This window comes from Notothenia coriiceps, unplaced genomic scaffold, assembly GCF_000735185.1.
Source record: "Notothenia coriiceps isolate Sejong01 unplaced genomic scaffold, NC01 NC01_scaffold00000496, whole genome shotgun sequence".
Classification (NCBI taxonomy): domain Eukaryota; kingdom Metazoa; phylum Chordata; class Actinopteri; order Perciformes; family Nototheniidae; genus Notothenia; species Notothenia coriiceps.
The window spans coordinates 135989-161047 of NW_011333197.1; the positions used below are offsets into that span (position 1 = coordinate 135989).

A 25059-nucleotide genomic window follows, 5' to 3' on the forward strand; every position below is an offset into this window, starting at 1 on the left:
GTCCTCTGGGTGAAACTGTAAGGTTAGGACTTGTAAGAAGACACTGTCATGTCAGCAAGTTGCCCTCACAATGCCATCATCTCCCTTTTTCATTGTCTTTCTCCATCCTCTTGTCTTTCGTTGGGGGAAGGTCACATGACTGAATTGATCCCCCTGTAACACACTCTGCTTTCTCTTTCGCACACACATCAAATCAGACTTTATTTGTATAGCCCAATATCAGAAAACACTCAGTGGGCAAACAAAATGTAAAAGAACTTGAAATGTTAGTACAAAAACATGACTTCTCTCTGGTCTGTGAAGGCCCGGACACACCAATCTGACACCAAAGAACACGTCCCCACGGACCCGACTGTTGTGTCGCCTCGAGTCTCTGCGTCTTGGCCATGTGTCGCACTGGAACACACCTACATCTATCAGCATCTATCGACATCTATCGACGCCGAAAACCGGTGTGTCCGGGCCTTTAGTTGTCTAATGGTTGCAGATCAACTGTCTTATAATCCAGGGAGACCCTTTAGGACAGGGGTGGGGAACCACAACATTAGGAGATCTATGGATACATCTCTCAACATCCATATGAAACAGAACTGGAAGCAGATTTATTTTTTCTTTATGTATATTTTACAAATCACTCCCCTTTCAAACTGTATTCTTGTTTATTAATAACAACTTTTATTTACTGTCATATAGTATTTTATACCTGTTTACTTTATTCTCTTGTTTTTTAGAACTATAATGATCATATAAAGATGTGCCTTTACCTCACTGGTTGGAGAAAAAGCTTCTTATATTCGTTAGCATAGCTAGCTAACCAGATGCTAATAACAACAAAGTTATTGACTGTATGATCAGCATGACAGATGAACAGATCGCCACTGGGCTTTCAACTAAAGACACAGCCACGCAGAAACTGCGGCNGAGGACTCTCCCTCTCCTTATTGTTGAAACAGCTTCTAATCTCCGTTAGCTCCGAGCTAGCACCAGATGCTAACAACCCCCTAACTCTCTCTGTCTCTCTCTCTCTTTCTAGCTCTCTCTCACAAGATGCGCTTGTGCCACACACACACAGACGCTCCTCCGTGACGATGACCGCTTGCGTAAAACATTTATAATAAACACATTTAAAAAGTGGGGGGGACACAAATGGGATTTTGAAAAGTGGGGGGGACATGTCCCCCCTGTCCCCAGTGGAAATTACGCCCATGGCTACGCAAATATGCAGGGCCGCCGCTTGCGGACAGGCAAGGCAGGCAACTGCTTGGGGCCCCGGACCAGAAGGGGGCCCCCAAAGAAGCTAGATTAAGAAGGTCCACAGCAACGACAACATGAAACACCCTTTAATTTACTGCAACGACATGTCGGGAAACCCCCTCAAGGCGGCCCCATGCATAGCGCGCCGTGAAATGCTGCTTCTTATCTTAAGTTTCGTTACCTTGGAAGGGGGGTTCGTTTATGAACAACTTGAAATAACTAAAGGATAAGTTAAAAAAGAAAGTAAACAAAAAGTGAGGTCAAAGATAAATATTTCTGCTAAAAAGTTAACAATGATTGAGAGTCAGACCTCAACATTTCAGATGTGTGTATCTCACACTGCACTGTAACTTTAATTACCTTTGTTATTCATGTTTTATTATCTTTGCTTTTAAATGTGTTTTTAAATGCCATTTTATAGTATGTTTCTAAATGCTCTCAATGTCTTTTATTTTTGTAAAGCACTTTGAATTGTCTTGTGTTGAAAGGTGCTAAGTAATACATTTAAATTGCCTTACAGCTGAAAGCTACAGCGCAGAGATGCATGCTTATGGGGAAGCTTTTTTTTCTTCCTACCAGCAGTTTGTGCTCTTTGCGGTTGATGATGACGGCAGTTATCTGTTGGTCCATGAAGATGAGGATGGTGCAGAGAAGAGCAGGGATGGATGCAGCCAGGACGGTCCACCATGGGTTGCGTCCTATTGGATTGATTAACCAACCTCGGTCGTCTCTGGTCGGCTGGAGGATCACATTAAAGAGGAGTGAGTCCATGATTCCACCATAGCAATGTTGTGTTTTATATCAAGGTCCACATTGTGATAATAAAACATATATACCTTGAATTTGTTGGGCACCTTCAACTTCTGTGAGGGCACTCCAACCGCATAATCAAGCAGAACCATGACGGCAATGGTGAGGAAAACAGCAAAGTCGCTGATCATGGAACGCACCTGGGAACAGGAGACAACACCCAGAGACTGTTGGTTATTACTGTGGCAGGATTTATTTTTTCCACCCTGTTAAGAGGACTACATTTACTTTGTAGGTAGGGTTGAATAAAATGACCTAGAGTGCATTGTCAGGTATGTGAATGTCCGGTGACAACTTTGATTAGAGAGCAATCATATTGGTTAATTACCTTGGTGGGGAAATAACGACTTGTCTTAAAGTCTTTGAGGAACGCAGACAATAAGAAGGTCGAGAAGAACAAGATGGTTGACCAAAAGAGAACATCTGGGGTGTAGGGGCCATGGGGGCCACATGATGTCCCGACAAATTGGCCGTTCAGACTGATACACTCCTGTAGAGATTCACAAAGGGTTAACACAAATTCAGATTACTTAAGAAAAATGATCAAAATACAAAGCACAAAAAACACAATACAGTAGAATCAACACAAGCCTTTTGTGCGGCCTGTTAAACGCACATCAGTGGACAGTTAATCAGTTGAATGTCCTTGTCAGTGTTTGCAGTGTCCTTAAGAGAGGTCAGCTGCTGCAGGGAAGGTGAGGGGGTTAGTTGAATGTTAACAAAGGCACAAACGTTGGAGCGAAAGCAGTGTTTGCCATCAAGGTGGAAGTGACACTGAGATCAGGCCCTTATGTTAATGTTGTGTGTGTTTCCACATAGTCACGGTACCTTGACAGTAAGGTTGGTCCAGGATAGGGCTGAGGCTGTGACGTTCCTCTCACTCCACAGATCTAAGGTTTTATTAGTGGGGTTGTCAGGCTCTGCACACCTACAGCTACACAGAGAGAGAGACAGCACAACACACGAGGAATCTGAATGTTCTTCTTACAGAAAATGATGGGCTTGTTTGCTTTTCTCCCTTTAATGAGGCCAGACATAAAGGGAATTGTCGGCTTATAGAGGACAACAGCAGAATGTGACATAGAGATGCTTGCAATGAGAAAATGACAGCTATATATTATTAAGGAACAATAAAAAATCTACCAGGTGAGCTGGCTTATGAACATTTTGTAACTTACTACGCAAGAGTTAGTTTGTCCAGATTGCTTTCTACATTAAAGGGGTAAACCTCTCCCAGGTGGATGAGCTTCTCCAAGGCCTCGTAGATGAAGATGAGGCAGATGAGGGCGGCAAAGGCCTCTTCTGTGAACCGAGTGATGTAGCACACCAGAGAGCTGGCATCAGTGGCAACCAACAGCAAACAAAGCAGAGCCGTCCACAGGCCGATGCAAGTCCTCAGCGACAGATATGAAAGGTCGTAGTCCCTGATGTGAAGAAAAGAGAGGATGAAAGGGAATACATAATCGTTGAGATCAGGACAGCACCTGTGATAATGAAAATGTCAGGTTGCAATACATACTTGCAGAACTTGAAGAGGATTTTCTCAAAAACCAGCACAGGACCTGTGCTGCCCAGAATGGTGAGAGGCTGACCAGCAAACACAGAGTAGGCTACTCCAGTCATAGACGCACCAAGTAAGGACTCTATGGCACTCTACAAAACAAAGCAGAACAACAAAGTGTATTTCCCATATTCTGAATCTAATCACATTGCAGTGAGTGTGTTTGTGCTCTTACAATGCGTCCCTCTGTCGCCTCCCCCAACAGACCTCCGAAGGTGATGACAGGAGACATGCAGGCACAGTAGAGGAAGAGGAAGGAGGCCACACACTGCAGGCTCATACCGTCCTTAAAGTCACTCAGGTAGAATGGAGCTTTCCTCTTGATGTCAAGTATCAGACCTCCAAACAACCTGATCACGGCACAACAACAAAACAATAGAGGGGCTCCAATTTCACATCTGGTGCAGAGGTACCAAAACCACCAATGTCGGGTGCTTTGAGGCAACTGTAACTAAGGTACTTTGTAAACAAAGGAAAACCTGCATATTTTTTGGTTTGTTCAGCATTTTCAAAAAACAAAACATTACTTCATCAAGGTGAAAAGTTAAACCACTGGGGATACGCAATAAACTATAAACTGTTTGTGTTTTAGGTTATCACACTTTTCATTTGCTTGCCCCACCTCAGTTTCTAACAAATCCACATTTAGTTTTGGCGGCCACAGAAACTGACAGACATGGTGGGGAGTGATAACTCAGCAGGCTTTCACACATCACTCAGAAAACATAACAGGTGCTAAGTCAATGTTATCCCAAGGCTGTTTTTAAAACATCATATCCTCATTTTCTTTCCATCTTTCTTTTGGAGTTTGGCTTTTGTATTTCAAATGAATACAGTAAGGGCAATTAGCACCATTACTGAAGCAACAATCCTGTGTGATTAACTTGCAAATTACAGCTTACCTTCCAGTCCTCTGCAGCTCTGGCCCGTGGTGCTCAGCGTGAAGTTCTTCTTCTACCTGGCTGGATGTGCCGTTAGGGACTCCTGCCATCTTTCTCTTCTCCTGCAGACATCCAATAACAGACATAATCCATAAGACAAATAAAAAATAGCTTGATGCATAAGTATACACCCACTCTTGCAGCAAATCAAATGTGTAGCTTGAACCTGAGGAGTATTTGTATATATGTCTTTATTTAAGAAGGGACAATGCAGAGAAGTAAGTCGTGTTGAGATCATAGTTGTGTACCTGAGAGGGGACACTCTTTGGGGGCTCGATGCGGATGGAGGGGTCCCACTCTCCTGGTGGTAGGACCGTCACCTGGTCCAAAAATTCATCTATCCCGGCCAGCAGGTCACTTCTGTCCTTTGCTTTGTAGGCTACATCATGGAAGATCTGGTTCCAGAAAAAACGTAAAGGACAGAGTAAATTGAACTGCCTGCCATCACAACACAGATGTTAGGATTGTATTCGCTATGTGAGGGTTTCTGGAGATGTAATTTAATGAGCGTTCTTACTTCATCTGTCATGATGGTTGCCATGGAGCGTCCAATTTCATGGTATTGCTGAGCCTTTCCATCCGGGCCCAGCAGAATAAAGAGGAACCTGACATTTAAAAGCAGATGATTTAAAGGGGACCTATCATGCAAAATGCACTTTTGTACGTCTTTTACACATGAATATGTGTCCCCGGTGTGTCAGGGAACTCACCAAGTGTCAGAAAACATAACCCTCTCTCTTTTCCTCCATACCCAAATCTCTAAAAACGGGGCTGCAACGGATCTGATACAGACTGATACAGATTTGAAATATCTCTGACGTCAGAAACATATATGGGCAACTCTCCACCTATCAGGGGAATGAGAGGTTGCCGTGGGATGGTAACAGCATGGTAACATGACGCTCGTGCCACGCCCCCCTCCTTTGCAGGGGGGCGTGGTCAGCTGCAGCTCATTTGCCACAGAATCAGCCCTTGTGAAGACAGGGCTGGAATACAGCAAATAGAGCGAACATGATCTGTTTGGTATTTTGAAAAAAAAACTTCACAGACATGTTTTGTATAGGTATGGCCCTACAATATATTATTCAAATATAGCATGATAGGTCCACTTTAAAGTATGGAAGTCATCCTGGGTTATTGACTTCACAAATGATATGACTAAACTGTTGTATATGTGGCTCTACCTGGTAGGAATGGGGACCTCGGTGAGCCCGGTGAGCAGCACAGCAGGGGAGAGGCGGACAAAGGCCACAATGGGCCTCTCCAGGAAGTCCAGTTCTCCCACCAGTACATTAGAGGCCTCTGCACCCTCTGGGATCTTCTTCATGAAGTGCATGTCCACCTGGTGAGACAAGGCAGAAGTTGATATCGGTACACTGATATCACTGTATACTATAACCAAATCCAGTGCTCACAGAAATGTCTTCAATCAATGTCTCCAAAAGTGTTATATCAAATTCCCCCACCATAGGAGCAGCCTAATGCCAGAAAATCTAGCAAGCATTGCAGTCCTAGAATTATTAAACTTTACAGATATGCAAACCCTGGTGAAAATTCAGTGGGTGTGATGCACTTTGTACATATTTAGTTATCTTGTAGTTTCATATGCGGCAACATGTGATCTAATTGTTGACAGCACATCAAACACAGCAGGGTGCTGGAGTACAGCCTGACTGCTGATGTTGCCTGATTTTTAGATTTTCTCCTTTTTATTGTGATTTTTTGAGCGGAATTTAGCAAAAATAAATATTCATTTTTGGTCTTCACAGGCTTCCATCCATATCCATAAACAGTGTGCAAACTGTACACGTGTAAGAGTGTCTGCATGTTAACCTTGCTGAGGTCCACATGGCTGTCATGCCCGCCCCCGTTTTTGGCAATGTCGGTAGCTGATGGAGGCTGGGGAGATGTGGCTGACCCTGCTAGATAGTGAGGGTGTGAGATTGTAGCAAATAAGAGTTAGTACACATATCTTTTGGTCTCCAGAGTGCAGAGTGAAGTAAACTAAGTGCAATAATGGTTTACAGCCAATATAGCCCATTTCCTCAGGAACAGGTTATAGCTGTCTGTCCCTTGAAGTATTATGTATCTCTGTTAAAATAATCAAGCTTTTCTATTCGTCTTAATGTTACTTTTAGTCTCATCGTGTCAGCTTTTATTACCTACTTTTTCTCCATATATTATTCTGATAGAAAATTCGATTTCTTAGTCTTTCCAATTGATGAAATCTCATATTTCTAAGATATTGCCCTGATTATTTAGCCATATTCAAGTAATCCTTGCCAGTCGATATGTACATAATGAATGAATGAAACATGTGTTTGCAAGGTGGTGTACGGTGGGAAAGCCACCTGTCAGGAGGGGCTCTGACTGTTTGCGGGTTCCCTCAGCGATAGAGCGGACCATGGGCATCAGGTTCTTCTTCTTATCACTCTGGTGGTGGTGTCTCTTCAGCAGAGCCTCACGCACCTTCACTCTCACACTTTCGTCCATTTCATTGGACGTCTCCTGGTGGTCCAGAACCATGTCTGCAACATGCGGACAAAAACACAAACACATGCTCACTTTAATGAACGAAAATGTCACCAAAGTTAGTATGTCTTTTTTTGTTGCCGGATAGCCTTTGTTGGAGATGACAGTGTTTAAAAGGGAAGACAGAGGAGATGACATGAGTACATGGTTCCAAACCGGATTCGAACCTGGTTCCTCCGCACAGGGACTGAGCCCCAATACATGGGCTGCCAGCTCTACCAGGTGAGTTATACGTCAGCCCGAAAATAAGACTTTATTAAATGAAAAGCATCAGACAGCTTTTATTTGTATGTGATTGTGCTATTTCGACCAGAATCTTGAATTCATTTATTATCAATGAGAAAAAGCACCTAGTTAAAAAAAAAACCTTATGCACTGATCAATCTTTCTTAAACTATGAAATATTTCCTTTTTTTTTGTATTTCCGTAGTTAAAATTGAATAATTTGTCAATGTTTTAAGGCACACTGAAGCAGAAAGTGAACGTTGGCAGTGGTCAATATGTGGCCAGCTTTCAGGCCATGTGGGACCGAAGAGAATAATCTCCATCTCTTTAGCTCTCTCCTCCTTCCTTTTTGTTCATACTGACTTGCTGAGTCTGCACTGAATCTTTCCTTCCTCCCTTCCTTCCCTCCTCAACAGTCAATCAAAGTGTCTGCCGACACACACAAACACACATTGCAGTGCTTGCATTAATTCTGAGCACACTTCAAGGCCAGCGCTAATGTGTGTCAGGCTTTGAGCCAGGCCTTTAATGAGCCATGTTAATAAGGACAGTGACAAGGGAACCGCCTTGAAATAAAATCAAAACCCACAAATGTAAAATGGTTAATCTAACGTAGCCTCCACTCACACTTCTTAGATTGATATGGATCGTGTTCCGTCTGATTTAAGACCGCAGCAACAGCTCTGCCTCCTCCAGTCTATCACTTGACTGGTGACCATACATTACTCATATGACAATGAGATCCATTCAGTCATGTGTCGTGTTGAAAAAACTGGTCTATGGATTACAAAATGCATTCAATGCAACTTCAGGCATTTTCTATAACATTCTCTTGGTCTCAGATTGCCACACTTGAAAATCAAATCATGTTAAGAATTATGGACTCTTTGGTCACCACTCTTTTTCCATCTTGGCGGCTGTTTAGAGGCCAGGTGCTGCTGGCAGGAGTCATATGGAGAAGAGAGGGAAGTGAGAGGAGCGACGGAGAGCTGCAGAAGAGGGAAGACTGAAGGGAACGAGGCTGTCCACGCTGCAAAGCTGTCATAATGTGACCGTGAGGAAGACTGATGGAGGGCCTTGAACCGTGTGATCTTTTGTGCGCTTGTGTTAGTGTGGCGAATGGACAGGGAAGTGGATCATAATTTACAAACCATTCTTTGCATTTGTACAATTCTGTTTAATGTTTACATTTAAACTGTGTTCAAATGTGTGAGCGTCTGTGTTAATGTTTGCATTTGTCTATAAATCATCTATACAACTTTCAGATTGTCAGAACGATTGACTTACAAGGCCGGGGCTTAACCAATTGTATGCTTTCATGCAAATGACTTGTACATAGTTATATGCAAATGAGCTTGAACTCTGGCAGCTTTATCTAATGGTAGATTTGTTTATGCAAATCAGGTTCAACAGAAGTTCAGCTGCATTATATCAGGAAAACAGAGCGACCATACAGTTTGCTCAGCTTAGTATCTAGGACTTGACTTTATGTATGGACACAGGTCAATTATGTTTATGTTTACATCTCAAGATAGAAATTAAAAGTCTTATATGACTGATCATTTGTTTGTCTAATTGTATTTCTTCATCCCGCAGGATGACAATGCTCCCTGCGGGCCTGAAATGTGGGTGTGTGTCTCCTCTCTTAGGAGGATAAATGGATTTGTAGGAGTTATCCAGCGGGCATCCCGAATCAGAAATAGAGCCTGGTTTGTATCAATGACAGTTATATTCACTCAAGGGCATGAATTGACTTTAGAGAGCATAGAACTAAGAGACAGGAGAACAACTTTGAATCATGAACCCATTTGAATAAGCGACGCCAGTCACTTGAGTCAACAACAGAAAAATGATTTCCTTTAATATCCGAAGAATTGTCAGACACAGCTTTCCTTTATCTCTCGGAATAGACAGCAGTCTGGCTCTGAGATGTTAATAAGTGTCAGTCGGAAAGATTCTCACCTGCAATCTCTTCGATGCTGTCAGCGTGCATGTCAAGCAACACGGTGCCATTGATGAGGCAGCTGCGCAGCTCAAACAGGCTGTGCAGGGAGAGAGTAGCAACATAGGGCTTGCTCCACCTCTCCCCTCCATCCTCCACATCTTCCTCAAACTTCAGCCACCTGCGAGGTAAAGACAGGCGAGACGTTTGCAAGTGGGAGTAAATGTGAAGTGTTTTCACCTTTGTCTTTCATTTAAATTGTATCTTTCAAATGTCTTACAATTGTAATGCTTTTAAATCTAGGACAGCTCAAGAGTGTTGGGGGAATACTTTCCTAGGCCCATAACTTTGACCCAGTTTATCAGTTTGAACGACCTCACTGAGCACAGGCCTGCAACCTTGGGCTGCTGTGCTCTCAGTGTCTCCCTGTTCCTGCCTGCTGGCGTCAGCTGATAGAGGTGTTATAGCGCTCTGCCTGTTTTATCTTGGTATGCAGCATGTTGATTATTCTCTCAAAACTAGCCAAATACATGGGTCTTGGGTAGAGATCTTCAGAATTGGTTTGGCAACCGCTGTGACACCTTGTGGCACAGTACATGTCTTGTGAATTCTACGGCCGATATTTATTTAATCAGCAAGGTTGTTTATCTTTTTTTGATCGTCTATATTAGGACATGTTAAAGGCTAGTGAAGATATCACAAATTGAATTTTGAAAAATAAAAAATAAAAATGAACACATTGCTAAGAATAAACAAAAAAAGAATAACCAATATCTAAGATGTATCACAAATCCCTCTGATTGGCTATTTCTACATGATTGTGTATTTTATTTTTTTAAATGTTATTCCTACACTTCATGTTGGCCTTTACTTTTACATCTTTTACCCTGACTACATACTTTCGTCACAGGAAAGGTGTTTTCATGTACCGTAAATATCAACCACAGAATATTAGGGACAGGTTTGACATTATTGACTTGATTAGCATGAATGTTTTGTGCCCCCTCTTCTCTTTTACCTCGAGCTAACTGACTTAACTCCACTGAGCTTTACATTTACTACCACTTGTACAAGCCTCTCTTGGTCACAGTACAGCTGCTGGGCTGTCAGAAATGTTATTGCTAAGCTTTTTTGCCAACAGCTCCCGGAGGAGACCCTGACCTGGCAGTTTCCTTCCACTCAGCATCCTTGCCGTCCTTCACACAGATTTCATCCAGCTCAGTGAAGAGCTCGTGGGCCACATGTTCAGCATCCTCCTCTGTGCCCAGAATGAACTGGACCCGCTGGGACGGCGTGTCTGAGGAAGGGAGAGGATTTGAGGATGGAACAAATGGTTAACTGAGGTTCTCAAAAACACTTTCACAAGCACAAACAACACTGTTTGCACTGTCATAGTGTGTCACCTAAATGACCACTGGGTCTATAGAATCACACACTAGTCTACCCAAGCACATGTACACACACATGCAACTTGCTGACTAGTTCCTGCTCTTTGGTTTCTAATTAGTGGGCTTGTCAATTTTAGCCAGAGGCTGTGTGTGCAAATGGGTGAAGTCCCCACAGTATTGACAGGCGTTGTATAGCAACAGTTACCTCCTCTCTGGGAGGTGGAAGTATGCACACACTGAACCATGGCAAAAAGTCTATTTTTGTTTCTCTCTATGTTTAATGATTGAATGAGTCAAAAGATGACTCTATTTGAAAGGGAAATTAGTTGCCTTAGAAGAGGTTGTATACAGTATGTGTATTACCATGACTGGCGGAGGCCGTCTCACTTTCCTCACTCTGATTGGTTGCGATACTTCCTGCCCTTTTGTCTCTCTTGCGGTGGCGGGAGCCGTGGGTCTTGTGGTGGCGGTGGCTCTGTCTGGGCATCCGAACCCCCACAAACAGAGCCCTGTGACCTGACAAAGAGGCAAGGGAAGAGATCTGACTTGTATTACTGTGTAATACTTTTATACACATTCATGATGTCATCATTTACTGTAAAATAATAATTTGCAACTAAAGTTTACCATAAAATATTATGTTCAATAGATAATTGTAAAAAAACATGAAACATCATTGTAGTGATGTTTATGAACATAAAGGTCCTGAAGGGTTCAGTAACAAAGAAATTATAGAAAAAAAACACAGTCTTTTACTTTGACTTCTCAGCAACAATAAAACCCTGGTACAAACATTCCTAATTGGTTCACATTCAAATTTGCCTGCACTATATCCTTGCTTTAGACATCTTCTGTTAATTTGGCATTTTTTTACAACGTATGACGGCAGTTAGTCCCATATAATGTCAAATATGTTTTTCTGGTGTTCTGATGAGATTATACTTGTTTTTATAAGGATAATTTACCTATCCAGATTGACCAGCTGCTAATGGTGGGAAGCAGATTTGATTAAGGTGTACTTTTTGTCTCCGCTCAGATGGTTAAAATGAATCAAAGTGAAAGTCATTAAACTGAGGGTTAGGTGTTATATTAAAGCAGAGAACAAATGCTGTGCCTCAATGTTGGTACTTACACTTGCAAATCTGCCCGCTATGGCATCCTGATTATTAAGTACTACAGCCAAGAAATCTGAAACGATGGACCAGAAAAGTCCATCCTCAATGATCGCCAACTGCAGGTTGCTCCATTAAACACAGCAATAAAATTTGCACTAAATGCCTTTTTAATAATGTATTTATGCTTTATTTGTTCCTTTTGCTTTTAATCCGTAAAGCACTTTGAATCGCCACGTGTTGAAAAGTGCTATATAAATAAAATTGCCTTGCCTTACATGTGTTTTTTCTTCACTGTATTTAATACGCGTACCATTGCACTGATATCGAAAATGGAAGCCATGATCAATCTGTGAATTAATTATTCTTTAATGACAGTGACTTAGTAATGCAAACAAAAACATAACTAGCTAAGCGCTGTGATGGTCCCTTCTGGCTGGTGCACGGCAGCAGCTTCAGATTTTAGTCAACGTTAGACGTCAAAAGTATAAAATGTGTTCACTGTATTATAGGTTGGTACTACATGGCAGTTCAAGGGAAGTGTCTGAATTGAGAAACACACTTCGCTACCTGTTCCTTATTACTCCTAACCTCTGCCATCTGTAAATAACTCCAGTGCACACTGTGCTACTCACCTTCTAGTTCCTCCTTCTCATAGTGGATGTTCAGTACTGAGCTGGTTCCTCCCTGGTCTACCACCACCTCCTCATCGGGCCTCTGGTGGACACACACATACACATGTAAGTAGAATAGGACTGTTCCTTTCTTTAATGATGTTCACAGCAGATGACACGTTTCTTTACAACCCCCTTTTATCTCCATCATACATAATTTTCCTTTTGGAAAATGTAAAACATATTCGGCCTTTCAAGATCAGTCCGTGAAAAGAAAACTGATAAGGTCATTAAGTCCTGCCAATAATTGGCCAAGCTGGCAATAGATTTTCAACAATGCGTTTCAACACACACACACACACACACACACACACACACACACACACACACACACACACACACACACACACACACACACACACACACACATCCATTTAAACACACACTGAGTAGTTGGAGAAGATGCTAGACTCCAATATCGAGGGGAAAATCAAATCAAATTAGCGGAGAGTCACATCCATCAGACCTGTTGCTGTGGGCAGACTGCTGCAGGATGTTGTGTGTTTCAGTATCCCAGTGATGAAGCGTTGTCAGAAGAGTTATTTTTGCCAGAAGTGTTAGTTGCATAGTCATGTATTGGCCCTATGATAATGAGGGCAATGGGCTGCAGGCACCTCCTCAGTCACTTCGGAGCTCTACACTGCCGCAGTGTCTCTGTTTTTAGGATAGCAATTCATCTGTCAAGTGCATGCAACATTTAATGTTTCATTTTTAATCTCTGTGAACCTCCCACATGCTGTTAAAGATGCTATACCACTACATGAGAAGGACTAGGTCCAATCGTTTTCTGACAGAAATCTAGCACTTGACACGGGTAGGATGATTGACATACACCTGCATGTTGCATTAGTTTTTAAAAGTTGGCTACAGTTATTATACTCAAAAGACCACTTTAAGTTTTAAAAATAAACACTCTAAATGTTTTTCTTGTTATTTCCTGTTGCACTGTGCATGAACTCAGTTGATAGGAAGTAAAAATGGACACAAGCTGTAACCTAGCAATAAAATCTCTTTGAAAAAGTATATGGCTATAATCTATAAATACAGGCAAATGGTTAAAGGAGAAACACCAGTAAAATGTATTTATGAATGCATCTCTTTACATATTAGATGCTTCCGTCCGCTTCCTTTTCAACACATGATCTTTATGGACTAGATGTGTTAATAGTGTGTGAGGGTGGCTAATAGAAGTTGCTGTTACAGAAGATTGACATATCTGCCATTTGGCAAAACTACCAGCCACTCTTAACACATGATTAACAGAGTGTTGTACTCCTTGGAAAAATGGGAATCAATTTGGAAATTACATTTTTCTTCATCACTAAATGGATACAGTGAAACATTGTAAAGAAAACAAGATAGGTCAACAATGTAACTCACAGTTTGCTCACAGCTGTGCATGTAACATGTACATGTGTGAGTGTTCATCAAAAGATGGATGTGTGATTGACGACAGCCCAATAAATAAGTCTCCATTTGAGAGAGAACACTGAGGGGCAAATGTTGAAGATCTACAGTCTCTGTCATGCAGTCTTTTACTTTAATTGGTCAGTCCAATATTCAGCAAGCAGCTAACGCAGCACACACTGCGGCTGCTGCATAACGGCCACAGGAGCAAAAATAACTGCAATTTGTCTTCCAGAAGCGCTTTTGGCAAGAGCTAAGGGTTTCTATTTGAGTGCAAAGAAAAATTTCTCGGTCTGTCAGAGTAGCATCGTCATATTTTCGGATGAAAGAAAACACTATATGTGTATGTTTGGCGCTTGAGAAATATAAAACCATATGTCCTTATAAGGAGAGTGATTGGTTCCTTTTTAAAGATAAATGTTAAGGTCATACAGTATAACAACATTTGCACTAAAGTGACCTGTAAATGTGTGACTGTGTGTAATACTGTAAGTGTGAATATGGAGCAAGAATGAGCAGTGATTTGTCTTAGTTCTCCTGGGGTTCGGCTGATAAAACACCACGCACAGTTTATTGACAGAATCATCATGCTGGTTTCCGCCTGCAGTTATATAATGTTATAAATGAGGTTGGTGCTTTGTGTGTGTGTGCGTGTGAGTGTGTGTGTATCTATGATATTTAGTTCAGACTTAATTCACGCACAAACTGAAGTCCCTAAGCTGTTTTTCTATCTTCTGTCTGATTCCTTTAGCCTCTCCATGCTTCAAAAAACAGCTAAGCATATTAACACAAGATTGTGATAGGAGAAAAACAAATTAACATGCAGTACAGACTGATTCATGTCTTGCCTGATTAGAGGCAACAATGTATATCCAAAAAGTTTTCTGTAATTAAACCAACTGCTCTATTGTCAGCTCACACGGCCAATTACAATTCACAGTTTAAAACAGTTTTGGGATCCCAAGACATCCACTTATTTCACAGGTGTGGGTGGCCTTGCTTGGCCTTCCTGCCTTTCTTTCACACCCTCTCCACCATATCAATGCTTGGGGATTTCTTTCTGTTTCCATGACTGGGCCCTTCTCTATCCCAAGACAATTATGTCCTTGTAAAGAATAAGGCCACTTAATTAAAAAGTCATGCTTGGGCCAAAACATGGTTTTATAATTATTTTTTAAGGGACAAAGTGCAGTGACAGAAAAAAGCTTCTGAATGTGTAATGCATGCAACATCAGTTAACTGTTATTATCAAAATGACCCTATGCAAGGCACTAAACCAGCACTGGAGATGCTGCTTCTCGAACAAGAGCTACACTGTACGCACACACACACACACACACACACACACACACACACACACACACACACACCTTTCTTACACACCTTGACACACACAAATTAAAAAGGAAAGAATTATGTGATAATGATATACGTACATGTAAATCTCCATTGCACACACACCCAAATACACACTTCACACAAATCACATGTTCTTTTCTTTATATAAAAAAAATACAGTAACACTTCAAAATCCTTAAAACAGACTCGTTCAAATGGACACAGACACATGTAACTCATATAAATGGATGTTTATTTCTTTAAATATCAGATTATAAATTCACTTAAATTTCGTAATAAAAACATTAAAATGCATGTTGAAGCCTGTACTGGATATGAACATGTACACACACACACACGCACACGCACACGCACACGCACACACACTCACATCATGATGTTAATATGACAATATGGTTGGGGTCATCCATATTACCACAATATAACCATAACAGGACAAGAGAAGCTAGGCGTTTGTCAACCAGGTAAAACAGTGAGCAATTCAGATAGACAGTGAAGTTAGGATAATCAATATCATTAAGGGCTGGAAAAAAATGCATTTCTCACTGAGCGGGTAGGGTACATTGTTTATTTTGCAAAACCGTCTTGCTTCCTGCTGCAGCCGTTAACTTTGAGAGCATTGAGGGTGAACGAAACCAGAAAAGTAGTTAAGCAAGGTGAAACATGCTATTAAGCTAAGGAACGTCAAGGGGAGCTGCAGATACATGGAATGATTACCTACAGGTTAACCACTACCAGTGGTACCACTACCAACCTTTAAACAGTTGATACAAGCCTGCCTCTTAATGGAACAACAATGTTCATAAGAACCTTGACTGGGAATTCAGAAGAAGAATCCTCCCCATGCTCTCAAATGTACTGTACAAATGCACACACACACACGCACACACACACACACACACACACACACACACACACACACACACACACACACACACACACACACACACACACACACAGTGTTATCAGGCAGTGCAGCTGTGCTGGTGAATTAGGGCTGCTATCCAGTGTGTGGGCTTGGGCTCAGGCTGGAGGCAGTCGGCTCCATTAGAACTGGAGCTCTACCAAACACGTAGAGACACATCTAGAGAGAATCAATGGGAGAGAGGGAAACTAAAAACTCTTTGTCCCAGTAAGGACGATAGACCATCAGTTCATCAATTTGTTTGAATCCATTTGGTGCATACACACACAGAAAACTGAGGAAAATCACTTTCTGAGGCTTATTCAATCATTAGAACTACAGAGAGAACCACATGACAGAAATAATGTTCTATTGTTTGAGATGAAACGGCTGTATATCCAAGCCAGGACTGTGATATTCCCTTCTCTTCACAACAGAATATGACTCACAGCCCATAATCCCAGTTCAATAAGAGTACCTTTTTAATGGCAAATTCATGCTGGTATGTGTTTTTTTAACCGGTTAATGGTTCCTTGTCCTTCACAACTCACCACATCTTGTGTCACATTATGTGCTTCAGCTAATTAAACACTCACATGGCACATTAGGTTTTCTCTGATCTCTGCAGGTGAACGCATCTGTGACTCTTAGGCATGCACGTGTTTGTGACTTTCCACCAACAGGACATGCCACTGATGCTGTGCTGCCTGCTTTTATCTCCTAGCAACCCCTGCTTTTTTCTCCACTCTTGTCCCCTAGCTTTGGATCAGTCACAGTGCTCAGGAGGGTTTATGACTCAAAAATAATTTTCCACACTGTCACTGCACCATAGAGTAGGTCCACAGGCCCAAAGATGGCCGCCTGTCCTTGAGTTTCATGCTTTACAAGCATATCAGTGGTTACCAAGAATGAGACCACATCACCTCCATCCTTGCATCTTTACATTGGTTCATTTCATCCTTAAATTAATCTATAAAGCATAAATACTGTATTACACCCCTTACTGCACTGTAAACACTCAGATCCATCCACAACCTCTAATGTCAAGAGAAAAATATTCTTTGGGGTTTAGGTGTAGCCAGTCAATATTCGGGGTAAGACTTCCTCTTACATGCGCTGCTCACTGTTTTTGTCCAAATAACAACTTTTGTATGCAAGAATTGCTAAATTACTGTGAGACGATAACTGATTTGTCTCAGATTGCACTTCAGCCTCTTCTGCTTTCCACATGGTCTTTTTGCCTACATTCAACCAAAGCCTGCTCAAATGTAAACTAATCAGATTAGAAACTGAAACCAGAATGCTGACATTACCAAAATGTTGTTTTTCTGTCGCCTAAGGATTCTGCCTTCATTTGCAGACATCTGTTTAAAGAGATGTAACACAAACTATTCCTTGTTTTCATTGCTCGAGGACTTGCATAAGCCAAAAATAGAGAATTATATCACTCGCCTACGTTTGATAACTTAACAAATACAAGATGAATTTTGTAGAAGGGTAGTTCGTCCCAGAAAAAAGGTTTTGATACCCAGAGCAGATAAGATACAGCTTTCGCACACAGTGTCCTGTTACAATTCTGATTTATGCACAAAGTGACTGGGAACATGTATGTAAACAGTTTAAAATGACCTCTTTAGTATCCTATAAGGAAGGTAAATCATCATACATCCTCAGACTATTGCAGTATGAACACAAACCCCTTCTTTAGTTTTGGATTAAATACATTTTTCCTGATAGTTCATGTGTTTGTTGCCCGGGAAACCCATTAAGGCTGTGTTGTCAGCCGGCAAAGCTCTGTTTTAATTCTTGCAATTCAACATCTACTAGATATAAAAGAAGTTATTTTTGGCATCAACTTAAGCCGGAAATCGGAAAGTATTTTCAAAGCGCATTAGTGAAACACCATGAACTGGTGCTCGCCTGAACAAATAGAGCAGTAACGATTTGTATCCCGTTCTCTGGATTGAGAGGGGCAATCGATGAAATCTGCAAAATGGCATTTGACCCCATCAGGACAGTAAGGCAGCTGTGAGAGGAGCTTGAGAGACAAAAGAGGCCTGAGGGTTACGACTAAGAGGCAAGACATTACGAGAGATGAATGACAAGAAATATATCTTCTATATATATCTAAATAACCATCTCAACCTCAACCAAATTAGATATTCAGTTTCTTTATCCAATTAAGATTTTTTTTTTTAATGTGGTAATTTGTATTTGTCAAGAACCTTTAGACGGCTCCCACTTTGTCAGAGAGTTGATTTAAAAAAAGGTATAATCCCTGTTAATGCTCGTAGGGGTAAAGTTCCAGAAAACACAGCTGACCTCCTACGAGTCTGAATTCAACCTGACATCCTCTGGCAGGTCACTCGTGTTCATTCCTCGGTCTAACTTTAAATTAAAGGGGACCAGGCCTTCTCAGGCCTCTCAGCTGTTGAATGAATTCCCACAGCAGACAAAGGAAGTTTACACATTGTGGTTTTAAAGGTATTTCAGACTTTTTAGAAGAACATTAAAAAATAAAGTATTTATCAAAATATTTGATTAACCATTTGTTGTCTTTTTAGTTCGATTTAAAATAAAACAAAGTGATATTGTTTGTAGCAGTTGTATTATATAAAACTCAGACACAGCTTTCTGTGTCTGTTTCTCAAGAAAGAAGCAGAAATATTATCTTGAGCACACATTATTGTTGAAAGAGCCAGTTTATGCGGTGAGATGTTCACTCAGTATGAACATAACTTAATCAGTAGTGAGCGATACAAGACAGTAAGTGGAAGATATATTGAAGTGCATCCATGATTCAGCAGCAGTGTGGGCTTTCCAGTCGTTAAAGATGTCTGTCACTGCTGACTCAACTCAACTGTTACTAGGATCTCTTTCCCTCTTACAAAACACGTCAATTACTTTTTTCTGCCCACGCCAACACCCCATCCTCCCTTCTTTGGAAGATGACCCTTCTGTCTTCCCTCCCCAGAAGCACCCTGAACTGACAGCAGCAGGGACACAGATCCTGACTCAGACAACTGGGCCTGTCACTTCCAGACTAAGCTGTGTGTCTGATGGCCGGGCTTGGCACTCTGTGCAAAAGCTGCAGGCTACCAAAGACTCTGCATGACATTGCCTTGGTTGAGACAGAGCTTCAGGGGTTAACATGAATGGACAAAAGGAAGAAGTAATGGTTAGTGAGACAGGAGAAGAGAGAGCTGCAGGAGATAGAAAGAAAAGGGTGCTTGTTTTGACTGCTTCAGCCCACAGGTAGCATGAGTCATTCACACCTTTTTCAATGCCACACGTTTTGGCTTTAGCCATATGCTGCATTACTTTAATGGTTTTAAAGCATCACCTAGTGTATTTTGTAATTAAGAAACATTAAATAGAGTAAGACACTTCATAGATGGACTTTTTCTTAAGACATATGTACTACAGTGCAACTCTATAAAATACTGAATCATTTATCAGATAGGCACCTATGGATCAGGCTCACTCTAATTTGATTCAAATTAAAGCTTTGGAGGGATGCCAAATAGCTAAAAGGAAAACATCTAACTGTGTTGTAGGTCAGATTTAAGACATGGAGTTGTTCAAGTTACAGTACATGGGTTCTCTCAGATACTATTATAATCAAATCTGTAATTATCTCATGGGTTTAATTTAATTGTGTCAGTCATAGTACAGTATACTATTGTCACTGTGTGAATTTGCCTGCATGGTGAGGCAGGGATGTTTGGAAATCCATGCTAAAAAAGAATCAGTGCAGTAACTGAACCCGTCTTCTACAGTGCTCCTCTGTGGCACTGGTGTACAGAACGCATCAATGGCACTAAAATGTTTTTACTACGAACTGAAGATGAAAAGGCTGTTCAGCATGTAAGTGTGTACCTGCACTAGTGAGAAAACAGTGTTACTCAGATGAATACAGTATGGCAGTATGGAATTAGATGTATTTGTATTAACATAATGTCTTTTGAGACTGAACTTAATTGCTTCTAATATTTCACTCACTTTTATGTGATTATTTTTAAGCCTTATAGGCAAGCTGAGTTTTTTACATGTTCATATTGCTGTTTTTACTCTAGCAAAAGCCCTTTGAGATGTCAGAAGTATTTGGTACTTGGGACATCTCAAAAGCACAATAATTTCCAACATGTTTACTTATGTTTAATCTCAACTGGTTTAAGGTGGTCAGACATGCAAAGACTACTGTCAGTACTTACTGACCAGGCAGTCAAGAAAAACGTGGAGAGACAAACTTCAATATGTTCTGTATTGACAGTAAACTGACATATAGACTGAGGTAGTTTCCTCTCCTGTCAGTCAGCTGTCAACCATAAGAGACTTTCCAGCTCACCTCTGGTCCTCCACCTGTTTCCTGCCCTCACACCGGGTGTTATTTTTAATCACCATGATGACATGACTGTTGCTACGTTTGGTTTACACTGATACTGCGTGCCATGGTTATTATAATCAAGCTATACAAACATAACTGCATATAATCTTAAAAAAACATGATGTGATCAATGGTCCACTTATCCTTACTGGGTCCTGCTTTACCTCCATCAGCGGACCCAGGATGTGATAATGGATCACACATCAAAAGACCTCAAGCATGATGCCATTTTCCCCTTCAAACCTCACTTGACAGATCCTCCTCCCCAATTGGGCCATCATTCTCTTATAAGGCATAATATGAAAGTAGACGCTCAGCACAGTATGTGGTGAACGGTGTAAGGATGGCGTCAAGGTCATTTGAGGGTAACTGGGAAAATAAAACACCGTCTGGGCAAAGAGCCACCTGAAAACCCAGCACACTGCCCCGTGTCTCTTAATCCGTGACTTGAGGATGCAGTTTACATTTTGATGTCTTAAATTGCATCGGTATCTTATCAGTAGTCCACTGCAGTCTCAAAATGATGTGGCCAGAACACACGTGTGTGCTTGAGGAACAGTGAAGAATAACTCGCATCGCTATTTGATACTCTCCCCGTCATTACTGCACGTGTTAGCACCTCAGAATAACAATATCAACAACACCCTGCATACAGCATTGTCCTGCAGGTTAAAACACCTCACACATTTAGCATCATGGGAGAACATTAAATGCGTAAACGTATTCGCGAAAAAAAAGATACATTTAAGAATATTTGATCAATCTAAGACATGCAAAGAAACCATGGCAAAGAAAACAGGTGTGATAATGTATGGCATTAAATAGTTCCTGAAATACAACATAGTCCATTAGTTAAACTGCAAATTATGAATTGCTATGAAAAGATTTAAACTGAAGGCTATAGTTGTTGGAGCTTATGTACAGACTCATGTGTGCCATACCTAGTGTCAAAGCAACGCGCCATGCATTGGACAGTTAAAGGGCACTTTACCTGGTAGCTCAGCATGCTCTCGGGGTCGTTGATGGGCATGCTGGTGGCCTTTGGGTTAACCTGCTCAGTGTTCCCGGAGGGTACAGGTGAGACTTTCTCAGGAGCGGATCAGCCTCTCAGCGCTGGCTTAGGACGTTTCCAAAAGCATTCACGAGTTGGTGACAGCAGCTGCTTCTGTTTGCGCGGACATGGTGAGTGTAAACACCTCTTTCAGATTAGCTGAACGGTGAAAATTATACTTGGAGCCCCCCGTGTGTTATGATGATTTCCCGGTCGCGCTTCCAGCTCCCCTCCCTCCTGTGCTGGCTGTGGGAGCAGGATGCAGAGAGCATCACTGCAGCTCAGCCAATCAGAACGCAGAGGCACACAACGGGCTGCGACGCACTGCTGCTACCCAACACAATAAAGCCAAGACTATTAGAAGCTTATAGAGCTACGTCACTCTACATCATGTCCAGTTTGGCATCTTCTCACATTTCAACATGCTAAGATGTTCTGGACTATTGCACAGCAAATGTTAAGATGCTTGTTCTTTTTTTTCTTTTGTCATATTGCACTCTGCATCTATGAAGCTATAGAATATATTCCTTCAACATTTTTTGTTTATCCTCTTAACTTATTTGTTTTCTTTGTTTCAAAGAAGAAGTGCTGGGGGAAATTGTTTAGATCCTTTGTATAAGTATCAATACCACAACATAAAAACAACAACTCAATTAACTGTAAGATCATCCAAACGTTTATTGAAATTAGTATAGAGTAAAAGCCACATTCACTTAAACTGATATAGGCTACATTAAATTGTAATATAAATACTTTTAGAGAGTTATGCTATTGTCCCATTCAATTGTATTGTATTCAATTGTTTGTGTAGGCTATTATATTATACTTGTTTTAATAATAGGATCAAATGGGAATACACATTAAGAACAACTAATTATTCTAAATCAACTAACATTTTCCTTAAGAAAAGTATGTCTATATGTAGACAAGGCGATATATTCTTCAATCATTAGTAAAGTAATGACAAACATGATTGCAAAAGTGAATAGTGAGCACATAACATGAAAGAGAGAATAGCCACATCATTGATACAGTTACACACACTATAACTGGATAGAAAATACTAGCAAGCCTTGGATGCCACCGTGTGGGACGGCAGAGTATTACGCAGAGCAGGATATCTGCCTTTTCTATACTCAATGTAATCTAAATGGTATGCAGCTCAAATGTCTTACAGATTGACGGTGATACAGGCGTGCTATTAAAGATGCAGGACACGTAATTATTATTTGTTCAACCTCTACTGAGGTCGCAAGGAAAGCACTTCAAACCGAGCAGCAGCCTCCACATTGGCCTCAGCATGAATTTTCTCGATCAAAACACATGAGACTGTCCACCTGCCACATTGTCACACCCGATTGGACGCCCGCACGTGTAAGCCACACTGCAACTGATAGCGTGAGATCAGATAAGTGATCCACTTTGTTCAGCGCGTGGCTAAAAGATGACATCTTTTTCACTGCCATGCGCAGCGTCCTGTTTCTCATGGGTACTGTTGTTGTGGCAACTGTAAACATTAAAGTGTGCACGGTTGCCATGGGAAGGGTCAGCGGGTAGGAAGCAGGACTGTGCGAAACAGTGGGCAGAGTGGTCGTCGGGAGTGGGACAGTGGCGATGTGACAGGTTTGAATAGGCTATTATTATTCATAGCTAGATATGTTATTGTTGTCATAGATGACACGTTGAGCATGTGTTTCCTACTATACCTGCTTTTGTGCATGCCTAAGTAGACCAATACATGTCTACATGTCTGCGTGTGTGTGTGTGTGTGTGTGTGTGTGTGTGTGTGTGTGTGTGTGTGTGTGTGTGTGTGTGTGTATATGTGTGTGTGTTTTTGAGCATGGGTTTCCTACTGAGTGCTGTGACAGCCTCAATCAGCTCTGTTCAGATTTAGATGCCTGCTTGACCCAATTTACATCCTTCAGCTAGGTTCCACACATATTCCAGTTTATGAAATGGTAGCTACATGGTCTTGGTCTTAGAGTAAACATGTTTTTGTATCTGTCTTTCTGTTCTATGAATTATAATATCCTATAATATGATGATCAGAAAATTATGCTTTTGTAAACATATTTATGTCCCCATAGAACTGACCACTCTATTTTGATCTGCTGAAGAGATTACTACTTATCAGGAAAATGCAACAAGTGCCAGGTAAGTGGATGGATCTGCATACAAATGCCTGCACACAGTTGCCTTATACAGACATTTCACCAAGCAGTTTGTCTCAGTGTTACAATCGACAGTGGCTCCAGTTGAAGGGAGGCTACGTCGTAATGTGCCAAGCCTTCCAGCGATCAAGCCTGACAGGCTGAAAACAGCCAAAACACTGGTAGAGAAGGCAGTGAAGGTGATTATATGTGAAACACAGACGTCACTGTACACCTCTGCATTTACACCCACTATATTTTTATGTTCTTTGTGTTGTATTTGACTCTTATTTATATGACTCCTCCACTCATTCTCAGCTGAGGAAGGTGTTTTCAGTGCAGGGGCCCTACCCAGTGATCCGTGCTGCCCTATGGGCCAGAGGGTGGGTTGAACGCCATTTTCCTAATCCTACCCAGAGAGCACCTCATTGCCGTGGCAATGAAGAGGAAGATGGCGGCGATGGTGATGTCAGTGTTCATGTTACTGGTAAGACAATGGAGGACAAAGTCCTTTGAGAAAACAACATGCAGTGTAGGTGTAAACAACATCCAAAAAAGCAGCTGTGCCTGAGCGACTGATATATGGGGACGGAATAGATGTGCATTATAACCTCACAGTATTACTAACAAATAACTATTATATCTTATAATCACTAATAAGGTATCATACTTTTACATAATTGCTGGTCATTAACTGACATTTGAATTGCAAGTAAGATATCCTGTCATAATTCCCATTGTTATAAACAATTATCTTATAATCTTATGTATTATCATCACGTTTATAAAGCATTATGAATATTATCATTGGCGTCATAGAAAGTGTTAACAATATATATATATATTTTTTTTGTATTTAATCGTTCATTTGGCAGGGACAATGCACAGTAATGAACACTTAAAACATTAAAATGTATCAAGCGTAACAGTGCCAGATTTAGCTTTGAGCTCATTTCCATCCGCAGTCCCTCACATAAAACACTTAAGAAGTTTACATTTTACAAACATAAAACAAAATACATGATATGCAAAAGGTGCAAAAGAGCAAGAGCAGCATACACAAGTATTTATCACATGGTAATACAATATAGCAGCAAAGACATATAAAGGTGCAAGACAGATACAAGAGCTACCATACAATACAAGAGAAGATACCCCCTGGTGTTAAAGCTGGCATTCTAGCGGTGATTGGCACGGATGTTTGTTTCTCAACCCCCATTCTTTGAAAGGTGACCCCTTTGTAGCGCTATTGAGACTGGGACAAGTCCCGTTAACTCAGTTTGGGAAGGTTATTCCACAATGAGCTGCCTTTAATGGAAATGTACATTTTGTCCAAAAGTGGTCCGTCTGGCGGTGGACTTC

The 25059-nt window shown here is 41.2% G+C and overlaps 1 protein-coding gene and 1 long non-coding RNA gene across 5 annotated transcripts in view; one reads left to right on the forward strand and one right to left on the reverse strand.

Moving 5' to 3' along the window:
* Positions 1-25059, reverse strand: part of slc4a8 (solute carrier family 4 member 8) — a 50140-nt gene that overhangs the window by 17419 nt on the left and 7662 nt on the right. For 2 of the 4 annotated variants that reach the window (XM_010782157.1, XM_010782141.1), the window contains exons 6-22: positions 12401-12467; positions 11017-11169; positions 10427-10562; positions 9286-9446; positions 6918-7094; positions 6400-6488; positions 5751-5908; positions 5084-5171; positions 4815-4961; positions 4528-4628; positions 3801-3975; positions 3584-3717; positions 3243-3488; positions 2893-2998; positions 2393-2554; positions 2091-2204; positions 1831-1992 (exon numbers count right to left, since the gene is read on the reverse strand). In XM_010782157.1, coding sequence (XP_010780459.1) covers positions 1831-1992; positions 2091-2204; positions 2393-2554; positions 2893-2998; positions 3243-3488; positions 3584-3717; positions 3801-3975; positions 4528-4628; positions 4815-4961; positions 5084-5171; positions 5751-5908; positions 6400-6488; positions 6918-7094; positions 9286-9446; positions 10427-10562; positions 11017-11169; positions 12401-12467 — 2376 coding nt within the window. Of the gene's footprint in view, positions 1-1830; positions 1993-2090; positions 2205-2392; positions 2555-2892; positions 2999-3242; positions 3489-3583; positions 3718-3800; positions 3976-4527; positions 4629-4814; positions 4962-5083; positions 5172-5750; positions 5909-6399; positions 6489-6917; positions 7095-9285; positions 9447-10426; positions 10563-11016; positions 11170-12400; positions 12483-21487; positions 21778-25059 lie in introns of those variants that run through there. The other 2 variants (XM_010782165.1, XM_010782150.1) reach the window with 2 other exon arrangements.
* On the forward strand, positions 23093-24194 carry LOC104954926 (uncharacterized). Its single transcript, XR_799403.1, has 4 exons — positions 23093-23170; positions 23635-23701; positions 23779-23897; positions 24016-24194. It is a non-coding gene; the product is annotated as an uncharacterized lncRNA (long non-coding RNA).